General features: G+C 38.8%; 1 protein-coding gene across 4 annotated transcripts in view; it reads left to right on the top strand.

Annotated features, from left to right (window-relative positions):
* cnot1 (CCR4-NOT transcription complex, subunit 1) overlaps positions 1–18,528 on the top strand; it is a 156,652-nt gene that overhangs the window by 20,351 nt on the left and 117,773 nt on the right. For all 4 annotated transcript variants that reach the window (XM_052028159.1, XM_052028160.1, XM_052028161.1 and 1 more), the window contains 7 exons: positions 1,923–2,021; positions 9,671–9,739; positions 9,857–9,911; positions 11,309–11,512; positions 12,542–12,710; positions 16,579–16,705; positions 18,183–18,293. In XM_052028159.1, coding sequence (XP_051884119.1) covers positions 1,923–2,021; positions 9,671–9,739; positions 9,857–9,911; positions 11,309–11,512; positions 12,542–12,710; positions 16,579–16,705; positions 18,183–18,293 — 834 coding nt within the window. The remainder of the gene's footprint in view (positions 1–1,922; positions 2,022–9,670; positions 9,740–9,856; positions 9,912–11,308; positions 11,513–12,541; positions 12,711–16,578; positions 16,706–18,182; positions 18,294–18,528) is intronic.

The raw sequence follows: 18,528 nt of genomic DNA, 5'->3' as shown, positions 1-18,528 counted from the left end.
TGAACAGTAAACAAGTTTATAACATCCTGAAAAGTAAGAAACCATTACCCTCATCGATTTTGTCCTCCTATCTGGCAAAGTTTGAATTTCAGTTCCAGTGCCAGCATCGTTGGATGGAGCAAGACCACTTTGTAAAAGTTATGTTGTGCTTTTTCAGAAAGTAAAATTGAAAGAAGAATTAAAAAGTTTGTTGTTGGCTGCTAATAAATGGACGTTGGTCCTACATGTAGGACTTTTCACTACAGTTACCTCCAAGTGAACCTTTGTATGAGATGGCAAAGCATCTCTAGGAATATGTTTTGATTCTAATCTCCAACGTCATTTTATCTGCTAGAGGATAAATAACTTTGACCTGACTGTTTTTGTGTTTTTTGTCATTCCCCCATTGTGTATTTTATATTTTTTCTATCTTCCTAACTTCGACCTTGCTTAATTTTCTGTTTTAGTTTTTTTTGGCTCAACCCATCTCTGTGGTTTATATTGAAAGAAATTGTTACTAGAAAAATCAGCATTACCACTTTTAAAGATATGTCCATGCCATGTTGGATGTTGTGATAGAAGTACCCTGTAGTGGATTGAAGAATATTGTACCATGAAGGCTTCACGTTAAGGTGATTGTCTTCTGTGGGAAAGTGATGCCCTGTTCTGGCGGACATGAAAAGCATGTCTCTTGACAGTCCAAATTAGGTTTGTGATCCTTTAACAAGGGAATCCAGAACAATGACAGGGGTGAGCCAAATTTCTTCAGATAGTGTTCCTGCTTAATATCTCTTCCTCGTATAAACAACTTCATTCATATAGCAACTTCAACATGGTATAAGGTCCATAGAAAATATAATGTTCCTTTTATGGAGACCCCTAAATATTCCTTGTCTTTACTCTGTATAATAACAACCTGGGGTAATGAAGGAAGACATGGTGGGTGTGGAATTGTGGACCACTGAGCACAGCCAACTAATAGATGCAGCAAAAAAAAACTTATCAAGAGTAAAGTGTCACCTTTGTTTAAGAAACTATTGTAAATTGGCCAGCTTTGGACAAAGATCCACTGCATTTTTAGTGGGCAAGGTACGTGATGTAGTTAAAGACCTGTCCAAAGTTGGAAAGTTTTTATGTAATTATAAACTTAATTTCAATAAAACCTATGTCTTAGTCTCATGCTAATTATAATATTATGCTGCCTTGTTGGGATTCATCCACCAGAGGATATATTTTCTCTATCTACCAAGCTAGATCCTGTAATCTTAACCACACCAATTCAGTGATATTAATTGAGTTCATGCAACCTGTTCTCACAATTTAATCTTTCAAATCTAGTTTAGATGAAACTGCAGCATCCCCTTAAAAGTATACTATTCCTTTTAGATGCAGTCGTTTCTTTCCTCCTTTCTCCCCAAAAAATAACTCTGAGATCATGTGAGAACCTCATGCAAGCAAAATTTACAATCATGTGAATCTGAAGTATCTTTTCCAGTTTCTGCAGTGATGTTTAGTGCATACTAAAAATTTAAGAGTTGGATTACAACTTACTGTAATGTAATAGTGTCAATCAGAATTGATTGTACAAAAATCTGAATTCAAAACTAAAGATGGTAAAGGAATTGCATTTCCATGCAGTGGCTGCAGAACTGATGAGTTGCTTTGCTTTTTATCAAGAAGATGCTGGATAACTCGTCATTGTTTAATAAAGATCTCAAAGGGAGCCATGTTGGGCTTTGAGATATTGTAAGTTAACAGTGCAGAACTGAGGTTTGCTCAGTTTAGTTTGTGTAGTGCGGTTCATCCAGTCTTATATCTTGGCCAAATAACTTAACTAATGGATTCTATTGTGTGTGAAATGTTTGTGAGTGTTTATCACTTGGATACAACTATACTATCTTGAATTATTCTGACCACTTTTCCAAAAAAAATTATTGTTGCAGACTCAGTTTCTGATTCAGGAGTGTGCGTCGCTGATTACCAAGCCTAACTTTATCTCGACGCTGTGCTACGCCATTGACAATCCATTGCACTATCAGAAGGTAGGCACTTGTTACATAATGAATAAGATGCTTGTTCCATGGTATGTTGATTTGAAACTCCCATCTATGCCTGTGTCTGAAACATTTTTTTAATCAATGTTCTTTTGAAAGTTGTAGTATAGAGTGTATATTTAGTATTTAAATCCTGTCACTGAATTTTATTTGCCACATTGAATTCAAGACTGTTAGTAGATGGAAATTGCATTTTTATTTATGTTGCTAGTTGAAGGTTAATTTTTTTGCTTGAGTTATAGCTTTGCAAGTTATGGATTTTCCATTTTATCCTAAGGTAGCCTTTCACTCACAAGCCTCCTCATTATAGCCGATCCCAATCTAATTGTCATCTGATATCACTTTCCAGCAACAATCTGTTGGAGGAACTCAGCAGGTCAAGCAGCATGAGAGGGGGGGTGGTGAATGAATTGTCAATGTTTCTGGTTGAAACCCTGACTAGGAAGGAGAGAGAAGCTGTTAATGTTTTAGATCAATAATCTTTCATGATTGAGAAATGGTCTGCTTCTTCAATTGCATGAGATATGCCCCTCCTCCACCTACTCTATCTGCCCATCACCCACACACTCCTCCCACTTGGTCCCCTCTCTCTACTATTCCCATCTGCTTGCTCCACCTTCCTTTCCTATGAAATTCCATCATCTGCAGCCCTTTGTGCCTCCACCTATCATCTCCCAGCTTCTCTATTTTCACTCTTCTCTCCTCCATCTGCCTATCACCCCTGTTCACCTGGATCTACTTATCACCCATCAGCTCTTGCTCCACTGCTTCCCCTCACCTCTTTATACTGGCTATCTCCCTTCTTCCTTTCAGTCCAGAAGGGTCTCGACCTGAAATGGTGACTGTTCATTTTCCTCCACAGATGCTGCCCGAGTTCCTCCAGCATTTTTTTTGTTACTTTACTGAACATTTTGGTAAATCTCCACACCACCTCCAGGGCTAGCACGTTTTTCCTGCAATGAGAACAAACTTGGCGTACTTGAGCTCTGGCTTAACAAGGACGAGAGGCACAAGCAGCTGCAGAGGCTGGAATCTGGAGTAGGAAACAAACTGCTGAAGCAACTCAGTGGGTCAGGCAGCATCTGTGGAGCATAGTACAGTTGTAGCTTTATCTCCCTAGCATATTCCTGCCTTGTTTTTCTAAAATAAAAGAAAAACATGCCATATTCTCTATTAACCTTATCGACTTTTCCTGCTATTTTGAAGCGTGTGGACGTGCACTGCAAGCTTCCTCTGTTCAGCACCACCCAATATGCTTCGATTATTGTATATTGACTTGCTGGTCGTAACTTCTAAGTGTATTTCCTTGCACTTTTCTGGATTAAATTCAATTTGCTATTTTTCTGTCTTAATTGACCAGACAATTTTTGGACTTCTGCACTTGAATGCTTTCTTTGTATCTGTCAACCATTTGGCCATTTTTTAAAAACTTTTCTTTAGATAGATGTCTTTATCATGGCTCATGCATTTATTACAAAAAGGAAAGGACCACCCACTGAACTTTGTGGAATGCCATTGATAATGGCCTTCCAGTCACTAAGACAGCATGTCAATCATTACATTCCAATTGCTGCCAATGAGCCAATTTTTTAAAAATTTAATTTGTCCCTGTCCAATGGATCCTATGCACCTTTACTTTTGACCATCCTGCCACATGGGACCTTGTTAAAAGCCAGTTTGCTGAAATCTGTGAAGAGTATATCAAATGCACTGCTGTTAGTGACCCATCCTTCTTTCAAGGTAGTCAGATGTAACCTTCCCTTAATCCACGCTGACTGTGATTGATTGATCTGTCTTTCTCTAAATGAAGGGGCGGCATGGTAGCGTAGCGGTTAGCGCGACGCTATTTACAGTGCCAGCGATCAGGGTTCGATTCCCGTCGCTGTCTGTAAGGAGTTTGTGCATTCTCCCGTGTCTGTGTGGGTTTCCTCCGGGTGCTCCGGTTTCCTCCCACATTCTAAAGACGTACGGGTAGGTTAATTTGGGGGTTTAAAATGGGCGGCGTGGACTCTTTGGGCCGGAAGGGCCTGTTACCACGCTGTAAATAAAATTTAATTTAAAAAGTGTTATATTGGTTTATATTGTCCCTCAGAATTGATTTGAATAATTTGCCCACCACTGAATTTAACTAGGCAGCCTGCAATTAATTAGTTTATTCCTTTTCTTTTTTAAACAATGTTAGCAGTCATCTGGGATCACTTGACTGTAGCCTGGGATCATTGGAAAATCTAAAAACTAAAGAACTGCTGATGATGAAAATCTGAAATAAACACAGAAAATGCTGGAGACATTCAGCGGGTCAGAGAGAGAAGCTGTTAGTATTTTAGGTCAATGACCTTTCATGATTGAGAAATGGTCTGTGCCTCTGCAATTTCTTCCCTTGCTGCTTTAGTAGCATGGGATATATTTTGCTACTTTCAAGAATGCTAAACCTCTTCCTCTCTTATTTTGATTTTCCCATCTAATAGTATGCACACTTCCTCAATACAGCTTTATTATTGTCCTTGTCCTTTTCAAAGGTGGCCACAAGCTATTCATTAAGAACCCCAATAACTTTGTCTGCCTCCATACAAGTTATTTTTTGGTCTTGCTCTTTATTCAGCCAAGATTTACATGAGCTCATATTACCTAGTTTACAGAAACTGTGCATTAAACTTAAGACCTTCCTAGTTTGTGTGACTCAATGCAGGATTGTCATTTTTAACCACTGGCCATTATTTAAGAATATGTAAGTATCTGATTGGCTTGGATTTTCTGTGCTGAAGATGATCATTGCTTTATTAGTTCCAGTGATTAATTATGGCTGCTGGATCTTGCATCCTGAGTGTGTAGCACCCAGGATGGAAGATCAAATTTTCATTCAAGTGCCTCATGGTTATGTCTCTGGAGGTTTAAGATGGTGAATGTGTGCCCCTGATCTCCAGTGTTTTAAAAAGTTTTGGAGAAACTGTCCCTACTCTAATAATTTTAATTAGAAAGATTAGAGCAGCAATTTTGTGTCTGTTGTTAATTGGTGAGAATGCAAGGACAAGTAATTGTGAAAAAAAAATTAAATGGGGCAGTGGTGGTATGTATGCGAGGACAAGTAATTGTGAAAAAATTTAAATGGGTCGGTGGTGGTATGTTGGTGAGCAGCATGACCTATTTCAAAAAGCATGAATTTATGTTGGATTAGAGTTGGCTCTGTTTGAAGGAAATTTAAATTGCCATTGGGAAAGGTTTTCTAAGAAGATGGTGGTTAAATTTTCTGTAACTTCAATGTAAGCTGTTCCATTTGCATAGAGAACTGAACTCGGAAGTTGAAAGAAAAATTAGAGCATTTGCAATGTATTTTTAATGCTCCTTTAAAACATTCTGAAGCTTGGTGCACCATTTAACCAGATCATCCATGAGGATGAGTCTGAAGACAGAATTGATGTGACAGTGTTCATGCAGCTTGTGACCAGGGAGGATATCTCATGATTGTTGAATCAATTGAAACTTTTAAGACTGAAATCAATAGAATTATCAATTTAGGGTGTTAAGAGATTTGGAGCAAAGCGGGGCAAGTGAAGTTCTGATCAGCCACAATCTTAACAGGCTCAAGCGGGTGAACAGTCTACTTCTGTCCTTGTGTTCTTGATACAATACGGTATAATGGGAATCTTGAGTGGTAAATGGGATGTCCATTGAAATTGGTATTTAATACCTATTTGAAATCATTTTGGTTTGAATACTTAAGTTCACAATGGATAAAGGTATTGTTGTTCTTTCTGGACCTGTGAAATTTCCAGTTCCCTTTTCACTTGCAGATTCATATTACCACCAGATGGCAGGCAGATTTCAGGATAAAGATTCCATAAAACTGAATTGCCAAAGAGCCCATGCTCGATATCTGTCTCTTTTATTAATGCTGGTACTATGTGCAAATGAAACTTTGTATCAGGTGTCACTTTGTTACATTATTTTTGGAGGCAGGGATGTTTATGAGCACGATTTCTTTTGCAGCACTTGTAAAAATTTACTTTAAGCATCAATGAATAGCTTTTTGCTTTTAATGCCGTTTTTCCTATTTTGAAATTCAAAACCTTTTGCTAGATTACATGAAATTAGATTTTTAAATTGAAGTTTCTGAATGCTCAAGTGAAATCTAGTTCTGCTGTATGTACTGGAAAGTGAATTGAAGAAATTAATCTGTTGAAAGTTAATTCAATCCCCTTGCATTTCTTGCCTTTCATTGCCTTGGGAACTTTTTCCATAAGGGTAGTAAGTGCTTTACATGAACATCAGTTTATGTATTTTCAGTGCCTAAAAAAAAAATTCTTTTCCATATTACATGAAAAGTTTTGTAGCATCTTCCCACCCTGCCTGCCTTGCAGTTTCTAATTCTCTAAAACGTCACTTTCTTGCACAGTTTAGCAGTTTGTCATCTCTTGTTGCTCTGCCTCATTCTTGCTGGGTTGGAGGGGTCCTTGCTTGAGTTGTTGCTTCATATCCTGATTTTAGCAATGAATTGTCCAAAGTGATTGGTGGGTTGATGGATTCTGTTCCTATCGCTGGTATTGGTGACTCCTGAAAGATTGATTCTGATCAGATGTATAAATCTGCAACCAGACTGTTCCAAGTCATTGGTATTTGTTCAGTTATGTCAAGTATGGTGCCCTTACAATTTGTGCTTTCAGAATGAGAGAGTGCTGGTGTTTGAAACCATTTGCAGGACTTTTAAAAATTCCATTAGAACTATTTGGTATTTTGGCATTCATAGCAAGAGGATTTGAATACAGGTACAGTTATGTGAAGCCTTGGCGAGACCACACTTGAGCTATTGAATGCAGTTTTGGTCTTGTCTTTTTTTTAAAAAAAAGAGTATAACAGAGTTCACTAGACTGATACCTGGGATGGTAGGACTGCCATATGAGGAGAGATTAACTGGACTAGGTTTGTAATCGCTATGAATACAAGAAGAACGGGAGGGAATCTATTTGAAGGTAACAAAATTCTGACATGCTAGACTGGTTGTGAGGAAAGTGTTTCCTCTGGCTGAGGTGAATAGAACAAGGTGTTACAATCTCTGGTTACATGGCAAGAGATTTGGACAGAGGTGATCCTGTGGAATTTGCAGCCTCGGGCTATAGAAGGAGTTAGACACATCTCAAGACACAAGGCATCAAATGGTATAGGGAAAGAGGAATGTGGCATTTGGGGTAGAGGGTCACAAGCATATTGAATGTCAGAATGATATTTTCTGTGTTTCCTGTGGTTAAGTCACTCAAAGGAGAACTTTCCTTTGCCAGATGTGGACATGAAGAAAGTAACTCTTGTCATGGGTGTTGGGTTGGGCTGAAGCCTGTTGAAGATTCTGACTATGTACTGGGTTTAAGGCAAAGATTGTTTCTCTATTGCATCAAATGCAGTCAAAGCCTTTATTGAGTTGCCTAGGAAGAGATGGATTTATGAATGGGAAGCTATGTTTGACTGATCTATTGAGGTTCTCTAAGAATCTATATAGCAGAGTAGATAAAGGGGAGCCAATTGATGTGATATACTTTGAATTTCAGAAGGCTTTTGGTAAAGTCCTGCATAAGATTAGTGAATGAGGTTAGAGCACGTGGAGTTAGGGGTAATATACCAACGTGATTGAAAGCTGGTTACAGATACGTAGGAGTATATGTATCCTTCATGGGTTGGCAGGGTGAGATTAGTGGGGTGTCACAAAGATCAGTACTTTGGCCCCAGTTATTCACAATCAGCATTGATTTGGCTGGGAGAACCAAATGTTGCATTTCCAAATGTGGTGATGACATAAGTTGAATATGCAAGCAGTGCTTCAAGGGGAACTGGATAAGCTAAATGAGTGGGCAATACACGTTCTCCCCAGGTTACGGTAGGGTTCCGTTACTCTGAACAGTTTGTAATATGAACAGTTCGCAAGTTGGAAATGTGGCTGTGAACCAAGTTCCCACAAGGCAGAAGACGCCTGCAGCCCCTCACAGCAGCCAGCAAATCCATTCTGCTGGTCTCCCAGACACTTGACTGTATATACGGGCTGTATGTAAGTCAGGTGGTCGTAAGCTGGGAGGTCCCGTGGAATACAGTGTGGAAAAATATGAGATCTGATTCATTAGAAGAAGCAAATTTTTTTTATTTACAGTGTGGTAACAGGCCCTTCCAGCCCAATGAGTCCGCACTGCCCATTTTAAACCCCCAAATTAACCTAACCGTACGTCTTTAGAATGTGGGAGGAAACCGGAGCAACTGGAGGAAACCCACGCAGACACGGGAGAATGCACAAACTCCTTACAGGCAGCTGGAATCGAACCCCGATTGCTGGCGCTGTGATAGTGTTCCACTAACTGCTACGCTACCGTGCCGCCCCAAATACTGAGCATTTTTTTTAAAAAATGGTGAAAGGTTGGAAATGTTGATTTTTCAAATGGACCTGGGTGTCCTCGTTAGCTTACAATAAGTTGTGCACGTGCATGTTCTGCAGCAGGTAATTTGCATGACAAATGGTACATTGCCCTTCATTGCTCCAGGATTTGACTACAAGAATAAAGATGTCTTACTGCAGTTAAGTAGAGCCTTGGCCAGATGACACTTGGAATTTTCTGATGGTCATACCTCAAAAGGACATACTTGCTGTAGAGGGAAGATGGTGAAGATTCACCAGACTGGTTCCTTGGAAGGTGAAATTGAGTAGGGCTAGATTTCTTCTGGGATTTGGGAGAATGAGAGGAGACCTCATTGAGACATACAAATTACTTCGAAGGGCTCAACAGAGTAGATGCAAGGAGGATGTTTCCTAAGTTGTGGGCATGCTATGTTGGCACCGGAAGCGTGGCGACATTGTGGGCTGCCCCCGGAACACTCTATGCAAAAAGATGCATTTCACTGTGTGTTTCGATGTACATGTGACTAATAAAGAAATCTTATCTTAAATCTAAGGGGTGGGGGAAGAGGAGAAAATCACAGTCTCAAAATTAGGTTATTTAAGATTGAAATGAAGAGATTTCTTGACTCGGGAGGTAAATCATTGGAGTTCTCTAATGACAAGGACTGTAGATGCTCTGTCATTAGCATCCAAAGCTGAGATAGATTTCTGGGTATTTGAGGAATCAAAGGATATGAGATGGGGCAGGAAAATGGTGTTGATGTAGATCAGCCATGAGATTTTTGTATGATGGAACAGGCTCAAGGAGGCAAATGGCCAACTCCTGGCAAGAAAAAGTGCATTAAGCTGGGGCATTAGCCGGGTGAGCAGTGAAGCTCTTATTTGTCAGGTTTTTTTCTGTTTCATTTTGATTAACTGTTGCTTCATATGTGATTCACTGTCTTTGCCACTGAGAAAACTATGTGGTACTTAAGTTTGAGTTGGAAAAGGAAGCTTCATGATAAGACTGTTTGCAAGTTCCCAATGAATGATCAACTTGGAGCCCAACAGATGTCTAGTAAAGATGTCTAGATGCCTAGCAGAATTAATGTTTTGGTTATAACTTTTCTGTTGAAAGGCTTTTGTCCTGCTTCCTGAAAAGTTGATCCTTTTTTTACAGTTGTTGATTCAGATGCAGTATCCATCAGCTTTTTAAATTTCAAATGCAGTATTTAGGTTTTACTTCCTTGTTATCTAATTCAACCCATGTTTCTATTTTTTTTTACAGAGTCTGAAACCTTCACCCCACCTGTTTACTCAGCTTAGTAAAGTGCTCAAGTTAAGCAAGGTCCAAGAGGTAAGATAACGTGATATTACATTGCTGTTCTGCAGACTTGGTTCTTGCTTCTCTCCATTTTAAATTTATTCTCAACATAAACTGTTCTAGTTTGAGTTATGGACTTCTGTGTTTCAGGTTATCTTTGGCCTTGCCTTGCTGAATTCTTCTAGCTCAGATCTGCGCGGGTTTGGTGAGTAATTTGTTTATGTAATTTCAACCTGTATTTGAAAGTTAAAACAGAATAATTATATTTGTTGCATATGGAAGCTTCACCTGAACTTGGCTAATATCTAGACTAGATGATAGCCCTTCTCTTCCTTATTTTCTCCTTAAGCTGGCCTTAATAGTTTGCTATGAAATATTAACCTCTCCTTAATTTATAGTGTGGAACACAAACCTTGACATGAATTGACAGAATTGCTCAAAAATACTTGGAGTGTAGGCATGTTGGAAATGTTTGTTTAAAAGCACTATACTATAACAGCAGTGCCAGTTAGAAGCAATGAAGTTGTAAGTATGGTGAGCATACAAAAATTGAATTTTCTTTGGGTGTTGGATTGTGGTTAGATTTGTTTGCTTAACTGCTTAATTTGAGCAGTTTGGTCAGGTGAAATAACTTGGAAATGCACAGTTGTCAAATGCAATATCTAGTTGTTAATTACCTTCACTATAAATAAAGTGAAAAGAACCACTTGAAGCTGGTGACTTAGGCTCGTCTAATTTATTTGTACAGCACACTTTACAGTTATTGTTAATGGTTGGAAGGTAACTTTAATGGTATTTCCAGTATCCTTCATTGCAAATTCCAGTTTTTAAAAAAAAGTCTCTTCCCAGTTCCTTAGGGCTGTTCACATTAGCACTTTGAATTTGTGGAAGTTTCTCAAAAAATGAAGGACTGGAGGTTACAGTTTTAGGATGATCTGTTGGCATTCATTCAGTTTTTATCTATTACCAGATTCAATATTATATGACCTTCAGTGAAAACAGTTTTTATTAGATTGTAAATAAAAATTTAAAGTAAATTGCCGAGAGTCAGTATTCTATTTAATGAATTCATTAAGTTGTGGTAGGTTCTGAATGAAGAATGTTTTTTCTCTCTTTATTTCTGCGTATTTGATTCAACAGTAAGAGAGCAGCTGTACTTTGCAAGAAAAACAGTACTTCTAAAGGAACATTTGTTACTGAAAAGCTTTGGATGAAAAAGGATGATTGGTTTAACAGTGTATGATATAAATTTTCTTGAGCTGTGAGTTTAATTGCCCTCCCCACCACCCCTCATTCCAAATGATTTGTTTCTTTACCAGCTCAAATCTTGACAGGATACCATGTTACAGAAATTTGCATTAATTTGGAGTGTCCCAAGATGTGTTAATTTGTAAATGTTTTACCTCTCCTCTAGTTTGCCCAAACTTTTCCAACAGCACCTGCCTCACAACTGGAAGGTTCAGCAAAGTTATTAGTGATCTGGCAACTTGTAGTACTAATTTTCTTCATACAGTCACCTGCTGTTCCAAATGCTAGTTTAGCTATTGAGGCAAAATGTAGGTTGATTTTGCCCATGTATCACACATCTTTCTCCAATTTCAGCTCTCCAGTTTGTGAAACAGAAGCTTCCGGATCTTCTGCGATCCTACATCGACGCAGACGTGAGTGGGAACCAAGAAGGTGGCTTTCAGGATATTGCGATAGAAGTCCTGCACCTGCTCCTGTCCCACCTTCTTTTTGGGCAAAAGGGAGCATTTGGTGTTGGACAGGAACAGATTGACGCTTTCCTTAAGACATTGCGCAGAGGTAAGCAAAGCATGGTTGATTGATCCTCTGTTCCCGAAGGGGTAAGAAAATGCTGTGCCGGAATGGGGAAGTGTGGGTAGTTTAAACAATTGCATATAACAGTAGGTTATTTATGTCTTTGTTCTTGCAGCTTGTGTGAGGACTAGTTTGTTTTTGGTTTTGTAGGGTTTTTAGAAGTCTGAACCAAAGAGTGAATCTGGAATAATTCGTGATCTCTATCCTCGTACCTTTTCAAATATTTTCAAACTTGCATTTGTTTTCCATTCACATTTTCCCTGAGAATGTTCTGTCTTTCTTTCCTTGAACTGCTTGAAGATGCTCACAAGAATATTCTAAGATCTAACACTAAGGGGGGGCGCGGGGGAAGCAACACTTGCCAAAAATGGTAGTGAAATCATTTGGAACATACTGAACCGCTAAAGTGACTTCAGAAAACGATTTGGGCCATTTCTGGGGGAGGTTGGGGTGGGGAGAAGAGGAGATTCTGACCTGTCTTAGTACTAGTTTAACCATGTATAATTACTGCAGTTTGAAGTTGCAAGTTCCATACTTTGCATTATTAAACTCTAATTTCTGAGGCATATTTCCATGCTTTCTGGTCACCATCTGATATCTTGTTCAAACAGGTTTTCCTTTGCACAGAATAGGGAAGATTTTAACTGTAAAGTGTTTAATTCTCTCATCCCTGCTACATTGAGAAAATCTGTAATGAGGTTATGCCCCCTCACATTTTGGAAGTTATGGAAAGGCAAGGGTACTGATACACTGGGGGAGAAAGAATTGAGAATGATGCTTGGATGGTCTCTGCTGATGACTTGAGATTCATATTATGTTTGTGGGCTAGCAGACAAAGAAAATGGATATATATTGAAGAAACGTTCAATGCTTGCTGTGAATTATTTTCAAATTATACTTTCTGGATGAATATACCTAATTCTTTGGAGGGATCTCAATAGACCCATTGATTTCTTTAACAGTTGACACTTCCAAGTTACTATTTTTGTGACGCATTGTATTTTTTTACACCAGATTTCCCGCAAGAGCGTTGTCCTGTGGTGCTTGCACCACTGCTATATCCTGAAAAACGGGACATTCTGATGGATAGGATTTTGTCTGATTCGGGAGGGATAGTGAAGACCATGATGGACAGCTCACTAGCAGATTTTATGCAAGAAGTAGGCTACAGCTTTTGTACAAGGTATGTAAAAGTGTACTTATTACTGACTTTTGTGGGATTAATTCTAAATAAGCTCAGCCAGCCAGTTTTGCTCAGAAGCTGAAGTATTTCCCTACCAGGTTGTTCATTGAGAATGTTATTTTGCTGGAGTTCCTTGAATGTTTCTATTCTCTGCTAGAAAATGACTTTCTCCTGTAAACTTGAAGCTAGAGTTATAGGCTAATGATATAGGCTGTATTAATACAGGTGAAAAAGCTGAAAAGCATTACCAGGTTTTAAATAGAAATATTGCGGTATGTCTTGAAGTCACTTGGAACTTTTTTTTAAAGTGTAGGGCGAAAAGATGAGGTACTTTGTGATTTGACTTAAGGAAAGAAATAGTTGATGCAATTTAAAAAAAATTGTAACTGGGTCATTTGGATAGTGTCAGACAGCAGTTACAGTGTTTGTGTGCTTGCCCTCAGAATGCATATGGAATATAATATAACTTCAAAGAAAAAGTGGCTCTTTATTTTGAGAGGAAATTAGTGAAGCTATTTTCACCAGAGTAGAGAAGGCTCCGAGTTACAGGTATTAAAAAACTATGAAAAGTTTACGGTATTATTTGTTGACTTAAGATAATTGGAGAACAATGAAAGAAGTTAGATATTTTTAACATGGGTGTGTCAGAATATAAAATGGCCAGCCAGAAGCAATGATGGAAGGATAATCCTGTAATGGTTCTTGAAGGGGAAGTAGGAAATATTTGAAAGGTAAAAATTAGAAACTAAATGAAGAGCTTTGAGAGCCATTCCAATGGGCTGAATGACTGATTGTGTTGTGAAATTCCAATTCCATATTTTATTTTGTCCTTAAACAAATCACCATTTGTATAAAGATTTGGCATTCATATCAGGCATCTGGACCCCCTGAAATGACCAGATGTCCAATCTAAACAATTTTTGAAGCTTTCCTCTGCAAAAGAAAAGTAAACATTTCTTGTTAAGAATGCAGACAGGATACCTGCACACAAGTTTTTACTGGTGCCACAAGTAGCCTCTTGTACTTTTTGTTTGCTTTTCTGATTCTCACTGTGGATAAGAACATGAGTACTGTTGAGTGGTACAGTTGTGTCATGAATATACACCACTGGAAATCATGGCCACAAATTTGTCTGGATGCACAGTGCCATGATGTGGTTTGTAATAATTCGTGCCACCTGTATTGTTAAGGGAGGATTCAAATGTTCATTCACATGTCCTGATAGTCATCCTTGTGAGGGCAAAAAGAGGACATGAGATACCTCTGGCAGATAAGATAAAGGAGAATCCTAAGAGGTTCTACAAGTATATTCAGAGCAAAAGGGTAACAAGGGAGAGAATAGGTCCCCTTATCCTTATCAATGTAGTTGTCTATGTGTGGAATCACAAGGGATGGACAAGATCTTAAATGAATATTTCTCACCTGTATTTACTGTGGAGAAGGTCATGCAAACTAAGGAATTGGGGGATATGAATAGTGATGTCTTGGAACATCTTGACATTATGAAGGAGAAGATTTTGGCAGTCTTAAAGCATATTAAGGGGGGCAAGTCCTCAGGACCTGACCAAGTGTATCTTAGGACATTGTGGGAAGCTAGGGAAGAAATTGCAGTGACCCAGGCAGAGATATTTGAATCTTCCTTAGCTAGGGGTGAGGTACTGGAAGACTGGAGGGTAGCTCGTGTTGTGCCTTTACTTAAGAGCGACAAGGACAAGCCAGGGAACTCTAGGCCAGTGAGCCTGACATCAGTGATGGGAAATTTACTGGAGGGGATTCTGAGGGACAGGATCTTCCAACATTTTAGAAAGGGAAGGACTAATTAGGAATAGTTAATATGGCATTGTGCATGCGATATTGTGGTTCACGAATTTGAGTTATTTTTGAAGAGGTGAGCAAGATAATTGACAAGGGCAGGGTGATAGGTGGTCCACATGGATTTTAGCAAGGCCTTTCACAAGGTCCTGCATTGTCGGCTGGTTTGGAAGGTTAGATCATGTGGAATCCAGGACGAGCTTCCCAATTGGATACAAAATTGGCTTGGTGAGAGGAGGCAGAGGGTGGTAGTGGAGGGTTTTTCACATTAGAGGTCTGTGACCAGTGTTGTACTGCACGGGTCAGTGCTGGGTCCACTGTTGATTGTCATCTGTGTTAACGATTTGGCTGACATGGTTAGGAAGTTTGTGGATGAAACGAAAATTGTTGGTGTGGACAGTGAAGAGAGTTATCTAAGTTTACAAGGGGATCGAGACCAACTTGGGAAGTGGGCAAGAGACTGACAGATGGAATATAATTTGGAGAAGAGCAAGGCGTTGCACTTTAGTAGGTTAAGCTAGAGCAGGAATTGCACAGTAAATGGTAGGGCTCTGAAAAAGTGTTCTAAAACAGAGACTGAGGGGTACAGGTTTATAGTTCCCTGAAAGTAGAGAGACAGGCATGGTGGTGAAGAAGTTGTTTGGTACGTTTGCCTTCATCAGTCAGGGCATTGCATTTCAGAGTTGGGACAGCTGTACAAGATGTTGGTGAGACCCCACTTGGAATACTGCGTGCTATTCTGTTCACCTGGGTATAGGAAGGATGTCATTAAGCTGGAAACGGTGCAGAAAAAATTTGCAAGGATGTTACCAGGAGTGCAGAGCTTTAGCTATAACTAGAGAACGGATAGGTTGGGACTTCTTTCCTGGAGCATCGAAGGCTGAGGGGTGACCTTATAGATGTATATAAAATCATGAGGGGAATAGATAAGGTGAATGGTCAGAGTTTTTTTCCCCCCAAGGTAGGGGAGTCTAAAACTAGAGGGCATAGGTTTAAGGTGAAAAGGGAAAGATTTAAAAGGGATCTGAGGGCCAACTTTTTCCACACAGAAGATGGTGAGTATATGGAATAAGCTGCCTGAGGAAGTGATAGAGGTGGGTATAAATTATAGTGTTTAAAAGACATTTAGACAGGTATGTGGCTAGGAAAGGTTTAGAGGGATAAGGATCAAAAGCGTGGAAATTGGACTCGCTCAACTTGCTTGGCATGGACAAGTTGGGCTGAAAGGCCTATTTCTGTGCTGTATAACTCTATCTACGACTCTAATCAGTTAACTACATTAATAGACTAACTTTGTGAAAGTTCATTATAAAAATTGTCAAAGGTAGTAATGTTCTAGAGAATCATTTAAGTAATATTGCTCAATAGTTGTAGGCCCTTGAATTTATTTATGCAGATTTAAATCCCCAGATAAGCCACGTATTCAAGTTTTGGGAATCTCTTTATCTGTTCACTGCTCATCAGTTTGTGATATACTAAGTTTACGATTGAGAATGCATGTCTTGTATCACTGTTCACTTTTATATGCTTGGGATAAATCTATACATCCACCTTTCATTCACCTTTTCATGACAAGTGATTCACCACGAGCTCAATGTTTTGTGAATAAAGTAAAACTATTGAGATCCTGATTGTCAATTCTAGTCCTTACAAAGTCTTTTACTGCAGATTGTAGAGATTGTTTGTGGTTGATATGGATGTTTTGAAACTTGCTGTCATCATTGGGGTGCTGCTACATGAACTACTTAAATATGTACTCCACCTACAGAAGAATTTTGTTAGTTGAATAGCTTTTACTTGATTATGTACAGTTGGAAAAAGCCAAACCCACTTCCCTTCATAGCATTCCAAATTTAAAATGATCTTCCTCCAAAGGAGGGGGCATTGGTACTCAACAAAGATGACATTGACAATCAAAGGTACTGTCCTAACAGGAACTGCAACTTTGCTTCGAGGTTCTTGTTGAATGTAGTCCGTTACTTTTGTTTAATACTTAAAGAGAAAAATTGAATTTTGGAAAACTTCACTATCTGAATGTTAACTTTTTTTTTTGCAGCGCTGAAGAATGCCGTCAAATCATTTTGCAGTTTGGGGTTCGGGAAGTGACGGCTTCTCAGGTTGCCAGGGTATTGGGAATGATGGCTCGGACACATTCAGGCCTGACTGATGGTATTTCCTTGCAAGTAAGCATAATTACAGCAAATAAGAACATACAAATATATGAAAAACGTGTAGTTGTGCTGCTGAACTAATGGGATACAGTTTTGTAATTCTATTGATTAACTTCCCAGCTGGGAGCCATTTCTCCACAATAGTATGTCATAAAGCCAAGGTTCCAATGAGAACAAGAGAATTGTTGTATATTTTCTGCCCTTTCCGGAGCATGTACATACATGCCTCTGTCTGCTGCTGTATCTGTTTCCACAGATGCTGCCTGACCCACTGCACCTTTTTTGTTGCTAGAGATTTCTCAATAGTTGAATAGTGCATTATCGAAGTTTTACTATATTTTTGGTGGTGTTACAATTTTGCAATTAACAGTCTACTTAATGGAGTAATTGATTTCAATTTCCAAATCAGAAGTACTTTCTCCATTCTTCAGATAGTTTGGCTAACCTGGTTAAAAGTCCTTTCGTCAACTTGGGGGCTTCTATAGTAGATTCTCCTTAAACAGAAAAGAAGCTGCAAGTTCTGGAAATCTAAAATAAAAACAGCAAATGCTGGAAGTGCTCAGCAGGCTGCATCTGAAGTGTTAACTCTGTTATCCCACAGATGAGGCTTGACCTGCTGAGTATTTCCAGCATTTTGTATTCTTGAACAGAATTGTATGCAAACTTCAGGCTTCTCTCCATCTGCTGTACTACATGCTCACTCACCCACCCAGTGGTTGTTCTGTTGCCTTTTACTGCTGCAGTCGTTATCTTTGCATTCTGAATTTGTGGAGTGTTAAATTGAACAGCATCGTTGGAAGGATTGTTACATTTCCTCAAATTGCTGTTAGAATAATAGCAGGACACCACCATTGCCTCTGCGTTCTTGTCCTTCACTAGTTCTGCTTTGATATTATCACAATTGCAAGCTGTCCTCTTTCAGTGACGATGGTAAACTTTCTCTAACTTGCACATATGCTCTGATTTTTACAACTCAAAATTCCGATCTCACTTTCTTGTGTCTTGATGTTTTGTAGGTAGTGACAATTAATAGTTGCAAAGAAAATGAAGAAAGTTAGTTTTGATGATGTTGCTTTAAGATATGTGATGCCATGCAGATGCCTTTCTTTTAGTTCCTTTCTACATTTTGCCCATGCCCGGCAATATAGCTGGGGCCTTGCATTACATTACATCATTAGGCAGCACCTATAGCACTGTAGTATTCTCTTTGCCTAGATTATGTACTCTGGTCATGGTGAAGCCTAAATGTGCAACCTCTTAACTGTTAGATGAGATCCAAGCTGATACTAGTGTCTGGTGGAAAAATTGACAAGATAAAGTATATGCTTGAGTTCTGTATTAAGAAAAAAATTGAAAGATATGACTATGTATTCTGCCTATGCATTTTAGTGGTGATAACTAAATTGGTAAATCATTTAGAAGGGACTAGGTAAGTATATCACTAATTTGTTTTTTTATTCATCAATGAAAATTTTACCTTTGTTCACAGTCCATCTCAGCCCCTGGAAGTGGAATCTGGAGTGATGGGAAGGATAAAACAGACTCTGCACAGGCCCATACTTGGAATGTAGAAATATTTATTGATGTTGTGAAAGAAGTGGTAAGTAAACCATTGACATAGTGAATATAAGTTTTACTTTTTTGCTGTCAAATACAGTTTGGATTAAAGTGTTCTTTTGTCATTGGATTGTATACAGTGATGCAGTTGATGTAGGGAGAATTGTGTTGGCTTATAGAAAGTATGCTTGATTTATTAGATTTTCTGACAATCAAAATGCCACTCCAATGCTAAAATCTTATTATGTGCCATTAGCAGGGTTTGAATTTTGACATTC

The sequence above is a fragment of the Pristis pectinata genome, chromosome 13, assembly GCF_009764475.1.
Source record: "Pristis pectinata isolate sPriPec2 chromosome 13, sPriPec2.1.pri, whole genome shotgun sequence".
Classification (NCBI taxonomy): domain Eukaryota; kingdom Metazoa; phylum Chordata; class Chondrichthyes; order Rhinopristiformes; family Pristidae; genus Pristis; species Pristis pectinata.
The sequence above is the reverse complement of the archived record's forward strand: the minus strand, read 5'-3'. Positions and strand labels throughout refer to the sequence as shown.